General features: G+C 47.2%; 1 protein-coding gene and 1 long non-coding RNA gene across 3 annotated transcripts in view; both read left to right on the forward strand.

The window, feature by feature from the left end:
• LOC143693387 (uncharacterized) overlaps positions 1-2,169 on the forward strand; it is a 38,954-nt gene extending 36,785 nt beyond the window's left edge. The window contains exons 3-5 of the long non-coding RNA XR_013181017.1: positions 673-770; positions 991-1,165; positions 2,123-2,169. This is a non-coding gene — a long non-coding RNA (uncharacterized LOC143693387). The remainder of the gene's footprint in view (positions 1-672; positions 771-990; positions 1,166-2,122) is intronic.
• A 5,064-nt stretch (positions 2,170-7,233) lies between these two features.
• Positions 7,234-12,191, forward strand: NHLH2 (nescient helix-loop-helix 2). Of its 2 annotated transcripts, XM_077174273.1 has the most exons (3): positions 7,234-8,345; positions 8,537-8,614; positions 10,554-12,191. In XM_077174273.1, the coding sequence occupies exon 3, from the start codon at positions 10,574-10,576 to the stop codon at positions 11,006-11,008; it is 435 nt and encodes a 144-aa protein (XP_077030388.1). In that variant the 5' UTR covers positions 7,234-8,345; positions 8,537-8,614; positions 10,554-10,573; the 3' UTR covers positions 11,009-12,191. The 2 variants fall into 2 exon arrangements, with proteins under 2 accessions (XP_077030388.1, XP_054483915.1); XM_054627940.2 differs by having other exon boundaries at positions 7,234-8,614.
• Positions 12,192-12,426: the final 235 nt, after the last annotated feature.

A 12,426-nucleotide genomic window follows, 5' to 3' on the forward strand; every position in this document is an offset into this window, starting at 1 on the left:
GCATGGAGAAATAAAAGGGAAAATAGGGGCTCCAGGCAGGAAGGATAACAGTGTCCAATGGACAAATTTCATATTGAGAAAGATATGAGGAAACATGTCAAAGAAGAGGATGCAAAACCAAGTCGAGAGCCCACACCAAAAGACAGAGTTCAAAATCATGGGAATAGAAGGAGAGGACCATCCAGCAGTTAGTGACCTAGTTGGTTTAAGTTCAGAGAGAATCTCAAAAATCAGGACACCAGTGCTACATAGCTTCAGTGAAATGGAGAAGGTGGTCAGTGGAAATTATTGAAGACACAGAAGATCCAGCACCACCTTCCACATGCTCAGGACCAGAGAACCAGAGCTCTGGAAGTTAAGGGAGGAGCAGCTGTTGGAGGACATTAAGTCTGCACAGGGATGGAGCCTAGGATATGGTGTATGCCTCTGTGGGAAACGAGTGGCTTTTCAGACACCTGATTTTATTCCCTAGAATAATTTTGATAGGAAAAACAATTTGTTAGGCCTGAATGACTTCTTGGAATAAATCAATTTTCCTCCTTTACCAGGAATGACCATACAACTCACAGAAGCCAGCATAAAGCCAGTTACAGCTGGCCTAAGCTATACAAGTAGAAATAAAATGGTTTTGAACACTCCGCATGCTGGTGAAAACATTCCTGGTCATTCCAGGAGATGCTGATACTGGCCATGGCTGGGGAAAAGACACCGAACTGGGCAGAGTACCTGTGAGGAACCTCCTGTGAGGCCCTTCTTACCCTGCATGTAAGGTAAGAAAAGCATGGCAGCTTTACTTCCCAGGTCTACTGGCCTAAGCAGTCCAGTAATGATCACTGGGTTTTGTTCTATAAGTTCTGCTTCCAAGTGAAGAAAGGAAGCCTGTGGGCTGGGGTGCTTGGCATCAATAGAGGGAGAAACATCTGCTTATGGAATGCAGGTGGCTGCAAAAATCTTATTTTTTTCTTTTTCTATTTTTTTTCTTTTTCATAGGAAAGAGCATTCCCCATGGCTACACACACAGACATCAGATTTAAAAATAGCCAAGTTCCACCTCGACTGTGGGTGAGTGAAAGACAGAAGACAGATGCATTGGCTGCCAGCTACACTTGACATCTACTTTTTCTTTCCTCACCCTGGCAGCCAGCAGTTGCACACATGTGCACAGGTAAGGTCCTCAGTGGCAAAGCACACGGTGTCTGCCTCCCCCTCAATTCACTGACTGCTGCCTGCCAGCTGTGTGTGTCTGGGAGCCACATAAACCCACACTCCCCATTTAGTGCATCAGGCATGTATAAAAATCACCAAGTTCCTCCTATTTGTCCTACTTAATTCACAAATTCCTCACTAGTCATTTATGTGTGGGGATTGCTATCGAGTTCATTGTAAAGGTTAACACATCTCTGTTTCTGGCTTTTTTTGTTAACTCCTTTAGTGCTTAATCTACATGGACGCTTTCCATGGCTCCAACCTATATAGGGATTGTGTGTGCTTGTGCATGACTGGTCTCACTTTCAGACCCTGGCCCAGGTCAATTAAAGGTGATCAGTTTCAAGGAACAGGTCTTGGTCTTGCTTCCTTCCTCTTACCCAGACCGCAGGAGATTCCTCCTCTTTTTCTTCACTGGCTTTAATCCACCCACTGTTTATGCTTCCAACCAAATTCATTCACTGAAAACATAAGGCACTACTGCCCACATACTCAATGCTACTCTTCATGTGCTCATCAGCAGTAGAAGCCACAGTAATTCAGCAAATTTGGCTATTTTATTTGCAAACATGTTTACAAGCATCCTTTTATGCATTTACCTAAATCACATGGTTCACAGAGAAGTCCTTTCCATGGAAAATTATGGATGCTGAAAAGTCACTTGCATTCCAACCACAACTTGACAAATTCAGAAAAGGAAAATTCATCTAGTGCATTAAACTTTAATTAACTGGATGTCAGGGCACTATTTGAGGGCAGTATCACTGTAGATTTATGTTATTCTTACAGGTTTCCCTCTTTTGGTAATGCTGTAAACAAGATACCTTTGATCTAAGCTACTGTGGACATTCTTCGGTTTTTACATGTGTTTTCCATAATTTTAGTGTGATATGATTTCCTAATAAATCTGTTCCAGGAGCATCAAGGCTGCATTAGGGTCTTGCAGACACACCGTAGAGTACAGTAAGTAATAATACAGTAAGTATTAATACAGTAAGTATTAATACAGTAAGTATTAATAAGTAATTAGTAAGTACAGTATAAATACAGTATTAATGCAGTAAGTATTAATACAGTAAGTATTAATACAGTAAGTATTAATAAGTAATTAGTAAGTACAGTATAAATACAGCATTAATGCAGTAAGTATTAATACAGTAAGTATTAATAAGTAATTAGTAAGTACAGTATTAATACAGTAAGTATTAATACAGTAAGTATTTCTTGTTCTACATTTCGAGCTTGGCATGCTAAGCATCACATTTCTGGTCTAGGAAGATGGACAGGAAGAATGGAAAAGATCCCATTATCAGAACAACCTTAGAAATAGAACAGACTTGGTCTCTTCTGCATAATGACAAGGCATTGAATCTTGTTCAGTTTAACAAAAAGAAGGCTGCAGAATTGATATGGCCACTACTAATGAATACTGACCTAGGAAGTACCAACAATGTCTGGGTTTAGTCAGGCATGTCTTCTCTTTCTGTCTGAAATGTTTGCCCAGGTGGAATTTTCCCGTTTGTCCAAAATTCCCAGACATTTGACCTGAGCAGCAGCAATAACTGTAGCTATGCTCTGCATGACCAGAAAGTCCAAGCTAATAACTGGTGTATGCAGACATATAAGCAGTACAGCACACATGCATATGCCTGTTTACAAAATCCCACCTAAACCTGATAACATAATAAAAGAGAAGTCTTAATCCAGGGGCCAAGAAAATCCCACAGCTGGATGCTGCAGCTGTGCATACTCATTTTTCACATCAGTGTTTCCAACAGTGGGGAGAAACAGCTGATGAAGTAACTTTCCAGGCATCATTGGGAATCCTTCACCATCAATGTTTAAACCATGAATGGGTATTATTACTGAAAAATGCTCCTAAAGGAAATGAAGAGGGAAGTCCCATAACCTTCAGCCTGCGGGGAGATGCTCACAGTAGTCCCTTCTCCCTTTAAAAACTCCTCATCATCCTCCATTTCTCAAAATACCCTTCTCTCAGGAGAGCTCTGAATACTCACTGACATCACAAGGACAATCTTTGGAGAGGTCAAGACAATGTGGCAGTGAAGGGGCATGACCACCCACATGAGCATACCTGGCTCTTTACAGTGGCAGCTGGATCTTAATGCCGTGTCTCCTCTAGTCCAACAAGCAAAGGAAAAGACTGGAAGTGGAGACCAAGAGACAAAAACCAAAGCTGCAATAAGACAAAAAAGAAGAGGATTTTGTCCAAAAGCCATGCATCTCAACTGGAGACTACTGGTTTAAACATAGCAGCCACTCCCAGGGAAGTCACACTCGTATTTGCGACGGAGCAGCTGAGGGTCCTGCCTGTCCCCACAAACACTGGCAGTCCTCAGCCAGGGTGAAGGTCAGCCAGGTCCTCACATCCAGACCTGGTGGCCCTAGTACCTCTGTTCATGAGACACTATTTTTTCCCCTTACCCAGCTGCAGGCTGTTCCTGCCAGCAGCCTCAAAGCTCTCGACCTGCTATTAAAACAGCCTCAGAGAAAGTAAACATGACCAATGGAAAAACAAAAAAATATCACCCAAATGTCTAAGGAAACCATGAGCTACATCCAGCACAGATTTTTCAAAAGGACAAGGATTTTCATGGCTCAGCGTTCTAATTTGTTTGACCGTTTATTTCCAAGGAACACATCCAAGAGTGACAAGCTCCATTTATTTCAATGGGCAGCATATGCCAGCAACGAGAATGGCGTACGCTATAAAAGAGAATGGATGTTCTCAAGCATCCTAGAAAGCTGTCCTTCAGCAGACAGAGGACATGGAGGTAATGGAAGTGCAGCTCTGCTCTGACAAGCAACACCATAAAAGCAGCATCCTGGCTTCTCATGTTTGATGTCTCCCCATGGCAGACCTGAGAGATTTGCTCAAGCTGAAAGTGAAAAATTATTACCTAATACCTGGCCCAGTGCTGAAGAGAGCAGTTGGATTCTTTCATTGTTCTACTTTTCTGGGCCATAAGGACATCTCCTTGGGACATATGGCCACTTCAGGGTGTTAGTGCTTCACCCTTTTAGACTTTTAGAGGCTACCCACTAACCAAGACTATTCTCACAAATGACATCACCTTCAAATCATTGTCTGATGTGAATATGAGATGTTCACACAAGAAAGTGCCCTCTTTTCATAAAAGATCATCATGTGGCAGTACTGTTTTCTGTCTTGTGTCTTTGTACTACATCCTGAAGACAATCCTCTTCTGAATCTTGCCATTTCAAAGTCTGATTCCACTGAAGCCTGAAAAACCATGAGTTGTGAGTCTCTGTCACAAATTCAGTATCACCTATGACTTGATATTGTTTAGTGGCCTGTGACACTTTACTGTAAGTCTCACAGGAGTGGGCAACTTTTATTTGCTATCATTAATAAATTAACTAATATTAGTTCTGTGTTAGGACTTACCTAGGGAGCAGTCTAGTTCATAAGGTTTTATCAGCTTGTCAGCAAGCACTGGAAGTCAAAATAGAATGATTCTTGATTTGCTTTTCAGTGAGATGGCCCCAACAAAGGCTGGATGTGGCTTTGTTCATACTGAGTCTTTTTCTGTCTTCTGTCATTCTCATTAAACTTAAGAGGTTGCTGGAAGGAGCAGTGTGAGCTGCAGTGTTGTCCACAGGAATCCACTTCCCCTTCTCCTGTACCTTCAGCCAGGCAACATCTCAAGCCAGGTAAAGAAGAAGAGATGTTCATGACTCCCTTACAGCCCTCCAGCATGGCAAAATGAAATCCCAAATTCTCCTTCAGGAGACTCATGTCTACCTGTGCTGCAAGGCTAGGTTGCAAGGTAGGTTGCAGTTCCACCTTTTTTTGGAAAAGCCAAATCAATGCTGTTCATGCCATTGAGGGCATCTTTGAAACCATGTAGGAATATTAGCTTGCCTTGATGCCAGTGAGGTGCTTGCTTAATGAAGAGGCCAAGCATAGACTTGTGGCTGGCTCTGTGTGTATTTGGGGATATAAATCATAAGGTGGCTTTGCATCTGTGCAGCTTTCTTTGGGACCATGCTGATTGCCAACATGCAGATCTCCACTTGCTGTGAGCTATTTCCAAGGGAAAAGACAAAAAATGGTTGAGGGAGAGTTATAGTCATCCTTCCTTTTCAAAGTGGAACTCTAAAGATATAAACCCTGGGTCTTGCAGTTGATGTGAGAAGATTTGCAGTATCCCAGCAGAGAGGTTTGGGAAGACACCCCGGGCCTGGCATGCCCAGGGCAAACTGGGATCCTCTAGATTTAAGACATCTGGTAGTGGAGCAGTGGGGTAATAGAATCCCAGGGGCAGTAACCAGTGCTTTACGAGGTGTCAAAAATGTCCATCATAACTGAACAGCCTTGTGAAGCAACTGTGTGGTCTTTTCCTGAAAATTAAAACTAAAAAGCAAGCCATATGATGACAGCATCTGTAGCAGAGAGCAGGGTGGCTTGCATGAATTAGCAGCTTCCTGGCTGTTATCTGTGGCAGCCTTAGCCAGCTACTTATTCCATCACCTGCAGCTTCTGTGGGCTGAGGCCTCAGACTTACACCTTGGGGAGCACTGCAAGCCAAAGCCCCCAGCACTGAGCCACAGTCAAAAAAAAGCTGGAGGTCTCCTCCACAGCTTTCTCATTTAAGTCTGGGATCATGGTCATTTGATGGAATAGGATCTTGGGTCTTGGAATGTGGTGCACAGTGACCTTGAATGGCTCAGATCCTCATCTCCAAAGAGCACCTGTGAAGGTTACCAGTAAGGTGGGCTGACTGGGGATGTGCCACAGCCCCAGTGACTTGTATCTGAATCTTCCTGGCATGTCCCATTGCAGGCAAGAATAGATTAGCCAAGAATTTTCAGAAGCACTGCTGAGATAATGTTGGATATCCATGGAACCTGTGCCAGTATGTGGGGTCAGAGCAAGTGATGGCCTCCTGGTGCCTTGGAGACTTGTTATGGGTAGGGGAACAGAGATAAATCCCCAAATTTCCCTGGGAGAAGTGCTATTAGGATCCACTTTCAGGCGTTTCTTTCCCTAGTGGGCCAGGTGTCAGGCAGGGGGGTTATATTCTGTGCAACATTATCCACCATTAAAAAAAAAATAAACAAAATCCAAAATTACTCAGGTATTACTCAACTCATTCTTGTTAAGGTCCTGTAAGTCATATCAAGTGCAGAATCTCTCCCCTTTCAGAGATCTTCCAGCCTGTTGCATATGGATGACCTTCAGGGATCCCTGCAAGTGTCTTCCTGCCACCTCTCCCCCATGCTTCCTGATGATGGGACCCAGAACCACCCACTGAGCTGCTGGTGAGCAGCAGAATCAGTTCTGCTCTGTCTTACCCACCCTTCCTGCTGTCCCTTTCTGGGGGCTCCAAAGGGAGCCCACCAGTACAGGCTCCTGGCACAGAAAAGTCCCCATGGGAGAAGATGATTACACCCAGAAAAGTGGCTGTGGCACCCATTTGAAGGGATGTGCAGGGAGGGTAATGGGGATCAGAGCAGAGAAGGCACTGCCATCTGGCAGGGGCTGGAGCAGGGTGACAGCAAGAGGAGTCACTTTGGTCACAGGCATCCCCTGACTCAGGCACGAAGGGGCCTGGCTCCATCCAGTCTCTTGAGAGCAGAAAAGCCACAGACTCATGGCTGACTCCCTCGCCTCATTGTCTGTGCACTGGAGCAGGGAGGGCAGGAGGCAGAGGGAGTGAGGGAGCCCTTCTGTCCCCCTGGCTCTGACAGGCCCGTGCCTGCCACGCACTGGGATTGGGGGTGGGTGGGAGACAGGGCAGGGGGACCGCCAAAATAAACGAACTAAGAAACCAGTCTGATGATTCTCCACAAGCTTGGTATACATGATGCAAATTGATGTTTAAAGCTTATTTATTAGCTTACATGCGAAATGCCAGCGGTGTTTTTCTAGATCAGTGGGTATCCAATATTTGGGCGGGGGGAGACGACGGCAGTGGGAGCGAGCATGGCTAGAGACTGTATATCCAGAGGCTAGGGTTTATATCATGGGCTGCTCTCGACTGTTATAATTTGTGGCACAGATTCAGCGAGAATCTGATCTGCTGAAAATATTTGGGCTGTGAAAACTCCCACACTGTGACAGATGTCAAGTCCAATTAAGTGACTCGTGTCCAGGTTTCTGTCCAATAGGCTTTCCCATTAAATACCAATTTAAGAGGGAAAAAATGCCGCCCCCTTTTCTCCGAGCCTTTATCTCTTCCGACCATCTCTAGGCGAAACCCTTTGGTACCAGAAGTGGAGCCACACGCATCTCTGCTCCGTCTGTCTGTCTCGCCCCTGCCACCTTCCGCACCCCTCCTTGGCTTCTTTGCCGCTCCGGGAGGGGTGGGAGGAGGAACTGCACTTTCTTTTTATGCATGTGAGCGTACCTTGTCCTGCACCGCCGTTATCTCTCACAGCCGCTCCGAACCCGCGCCGAGATTTTCGTTTATTTCGTTTTGTTTTTCTTTTTCAGCGTTCGCATATTTTCCTTTATTTTTCACTCGAAAGATGCAGGAGGAGTTAGGAAGCTCAGGGACGGATGGGGGTTTCGTTTATCCTTTTTTTTCTCCCCTCGCCAGTTCTTGAAGGACCAGAAGAAGAACTAAACCAAACATTCATTTTCCGACGGCGTCTGCCCCTCTCCGCCGGACCGGTGAATTAACAGAACCTCACGTTACAACCCCCACCCCCCCCCCAAAAAAAAAAAAAAAAAAGAATAGAGAAGAAAGGAGGGAGCGACGCATTGTTACCCCGACCCGCGGCGTGCCTGTGCGCCGGGCCGCGGCGGAACAAAGCCGGCAGCGCCGCGCCGGGCTCCGCGCCCCGGGCTCCGGGCTCCGCGCCCCGGGCCCCGCCACCGGCCCGGCCCGGGAGCGGCGGGGCTGCCGCAGGGAAGGAGAGGCTCAGGGGGCGGGAGAGAGAGAATAATCCCGGACGGTGCCGGTGCTGTCGCCGCATCCCTTTTGTTATTTATCGCGGTCGGGGAAGAGGAGGAAGAAAAGCGGGGGAGAGGGCACTTTCCTCCTCTAAAACCGACCGGCCGAAGCCGCCGGTGCGCTGAAGCCGCTGCCCCGGACAAACGGGCGGAGGAGGACTTTGATGGGGAAACGCTTTTTCTCCCCTGATGCATCGTAAGTAACTTAAGTTGATATTTATACTCCGCAAACAAACACGACAGTATAACATCTCCCGTCTCTGGAGCGCTGGAGGCCGCGGCGAGGGATGAGATCTGCCTTTCCCCATTCGAGCAGGACACTTTTTCGCTCGTAATTAATTTTATTTGATTTTGATTTTTTAATTTTTCCATGCTCCGCTCCCGAAGGGTCATTTGAACTGTAAAGAAATCGCCGAGGGGGCGAGGGGACCTGGAGAGAGAGGCTATCCAAACAACTCCGCCGAGGTAAGCAGCCTTAACAATATCTTTCCCTTTTGCAGGTAGCAGGGAGCATGGGTTTACTGTAATAATAATAATAATAATAATAACAAAATAATTTTTTAAAAATAGAGAGGGGGGAGGGGGTAAAGACCCTCTTTGCAGATCAGCTCGCCAAGCCTCACCGTACAGATAAATCCAAATCAAAGCGAAAAATTCAACACACACCATTAGAGAAACCTCTAAGCAACTTTCTTCAGGAATCACCGCTTTAATTGCCCGTATTCGTACAATCGCCCTGCAAATCCTGCCTCTCTAACCTGCTTTTTGCATAAGCCCCCTCGCTTGGGTGCCAGTTGAAAGGTGATTTTAAACCTTTCCTCTGTATCTTTTTGCCTCACGAGATCACTGATACCTGACTTGCGCGCTAATGGGTTTTTTCCCTACCCCTGCCTTGTGGGCCTGATTAACGCTCCTTATTAAAAATCGAAGAGGAAGCGTTTCCGACGGGCCTGGCAAGAGACGGCCCTTTCCCAGAGAAGGAAGAGCTCTTCTCTCCCACTCCCCAGTCCTGGCTGCCTGCGCACCCCGGGGAGCGCTGAGCCTCGGCCCCCAGCGGAGCCCCTCTGCCCCGCCACGCGTGCCCCGCGTCTCGCCCCGTTGGGGGCAGCTTGGCTCTATCCCTGCCTGGGGAGAACTCCTCCTGCCCATGTGGTTGTTGTTGTTATTATTATTACCACAATAATAATATAGTTCATTTTTCCGAACCGGGTCTGAGGCCTGAAAGGGACTTTCCCTGGAAACTTTATGTGGAAATAGTTTGCAATCTTAATTCGGGGGAAGGGAGGATGCGATGTTCCCTCCTCCATCAGGCTCGCTCCCCACCTCGCTCAACACCCCAGCTGCACACACGCACGCACGCACACACACACACACACATTTGTGTCCAAGGTTATTCACTAGTTGCCTGATGTATTGTTTTATTACATGCCGGCATGTCCACGGACGCGCTCGGATTTGTATTGCTGTCTACATGACAGATGGTGCTCTGTGAGGCCGCAAGAAGATACGATTCAATTTTCTTTTGAAAGGCACGTCCGCATTTATTTATTTATTTATTTAGCCTCCCCCTCTTTTCGCGCAGGGAGGGGAGAGGAGGGAAAATTTAAAGGGATGGAAAAGTTCGGCCTCTGCTTTGAGGTTTTGTTTCTTTTTGAATTCGACGCTTAGGAAACGGAAACTCTCCAAACATTCCCATTTGATCGCTAGCAAATCGCTATCTGCACGATTAGCATCAGGAAAGGAAAGAAAGAAAAAGAAAAAAAGAAGGAGCACAGAAAAAAGAGCAGAGAGAAGAGCCTAGCAGATACATCGGATCCCGTAGGGATTGGGGAAATAAATCTCCCCACTGGCCTTGTTATATTTGTGGAGCCTTGAGCTGTGTATTTAAAAGTATCGTGTCTGTAGCCTGGATCCCATAGAGTGTTTCCGAAAGAGAAACAGTTAAGCAGAAACTGGCAGGCTAGAAAGGACAATATTAAAATTGGGGGCCTGGACGGAGAGGGGGGCGGGGAATCAACATATTATTGGAACACTGGATATTAGCTTGCTTGGAAAAAAAAAAATCTTCTATTGCTCTCTGGGCCTGTTTCAAGACCCAAGGAAGCGCAGGGAATAACGGCAGGAAGTATATTCCGCTGAAGCTGCCGTCAAACGCTAGAGAAGGGATGGATAAATGAGGGTATCGTTTATCCCCGATATTGCTCTCATTAGTACTCTCTGAAGGAGCCGCAACTCGTCCACCCGGCTCTCCCCCCGCCCCGGTCGGGCGGTACCGGCGCCAGGGGCAGGGCGCGGGGACCGGCATGTCCCTCGTGTCCGTGCCCGTGTCCCTGCTCCCCGCCTTGCCCCTGTATCCCGGGGCCGGGGCCCTGACCCGCTCTCTTTGCTTCTCTGTCTCGGGAAGGCTCCTCCGCCCCCTCCAAGATGATGCTTAGCCCGGACCAAGCTGCCGACTCCGACCACCCCTCCTCGGCGCCCTCCGACCCGGAGTCCCTGGGCGGCGCGGACGCCCAGGCGCTCAGCTGCTGCGTCTCCGACCCGGAGCCCGCCGAGGGCGGCGGCGGCGAGGGCCGGGGCGGCGGCGGCGGCGGCGGGGAGGGCCGCGGCGGGGTCCGGCCCGGGCTGCACCCGCCGCCGCTGAGCCGGGAGGAGAAGCGCCGGCGGCGCCGCGCCACGGCCAAGTACCGCTCGGCGCACGCCACGCGTGAGCGGATCCGCGTGGAGGCCTTCAACCTGGCCTTCGCCGAGCTGCGCAAGCTGCTGCCCACCCTGCCCCCCGACAAGAAGCTCTCCAAGATCGAGATCCTGCGCCTCGCCATCTGCTACATCTCCTATCTCAACCACGTGCTGGACGTGTAGCGCCCGACGGACGCCCGGAGCCCCGGGACCCCCAGTCCCGTCGCCCCGGGTCCGGCCGCGGCGGGCAGCGCCTTCCCCGGGGCGGGCGGCGGGGCGGGGGGGACCCCGCTGCTTGTGCTCCCCGCCCCGGAGGGCTCCCGCCCGGTCGAGAGCCAGCTTTTCGAAGAGAAATGTAAAACCGGATTGTCTCTTCAGGCTGTCAAGTGCCCCTTTATATATATCCAAAAACATCTACTTGTGACCTTAAACGTGTGACCCATGGGTGCAGTTAAAAATAACTATTTTTTATTTATGGTAGAAGGAGTTGACAATTTATTTTTTTCAAGATTTATTTATTTTTCAGAGTGGTGGCAATTTTACTTTGGATACTTCGTGCCAATTGGTTTCTATAGTCGGGTGTTTACACTTTCTCCTGTGGAATATTATGTTTGACTTTATGAGTGTTTGTTGGGATCAATACAGTGTTCAATTTATTTTCTTTTTAATTTATTTTTTCCCTCCAATTATATTGCACTTGTGTACCACAAACCTCCCCTCCCTCCCTGTTTATAAGTATATTTTATATATATCAAGGCATTTGTTCTTGACCTTTTTTCTTTCGTTCCTTGTGTGGGATCAACAACCACTAGCACTTAACTAGGAGAGGGTTTTTTTTTAAACTTGTTGTTATTCTGATCTATAGTTGCGTCTGAAAAGTACTTTGCAAATCGTTTATAAGGGAAGTAGTTTCTTTGTGGGTGTATATGTGTGTGTGTGTACACATGCATGTGTGTGGGAGTGAGCGTGGGTGTGTATGTGTGTGGTATATTTTTAGGAAAGGACATTTTTTCCTAAAAAAAAAAGAAAAAAAAAAAGAAAGAAAAGTAAATCCAGGACTGCTTTCCTTTGTGACAACCAAAAAAATTCTATAACCTGAAAATATTTCATGTTCTTTGCTGTGAATCTCTTAAAACAAGAAGCGCATTTTAGGGACAAAAAAGAAAAAAAAAACACATCTGCTATCCAAAGATTTTAGTCTTTTTCAGGGTTTTTTTGTGTGTCTATGTTGCTTTATATAATGCAATATTTTGTAGTGAAAATAGATAAATCTGGTTTCTATCTGATGCGTTTTTCATATCTCTCATGAATGGTGAGCTGTTTTGCATATAAATAAAAGTATCAAATAAAAGCTGTTTTTTCCTAATTATTTTTCCCTGTTGGTCCTTCTGTAAGACAGGCATGAGATGTCCTTATGAATAAGGATTGCAAAGGCTTCTCAAGTCGTGTGTGGGAAGCTTCAACAGGTTACCTGCCTCTTCCTAGGGAGACTCGGACTGCAGTCCCTCCAGCACAGCTTCCCTGCTCCAGCCGCTCTCAGCTGGCTGCCCTGCCCAAATGCAAAGGAGACACAGAACCCTTGCTGTCACTTTCTCCCAGTC

Source organism: Agelaius phoeniceus, chromosome 2, assembly GCF_051311805.1.
Source record: "Agelaius phoeniceus isolate bAgePho1 chromosome 2, bAgePho1.hap1, whole genome shotgun sequence".
NCBI lineage: Eukaryota > Metazoa > Chordata > Aves > Passeriformes > Icteridae > Agelaius > Agelaius phoeniceus.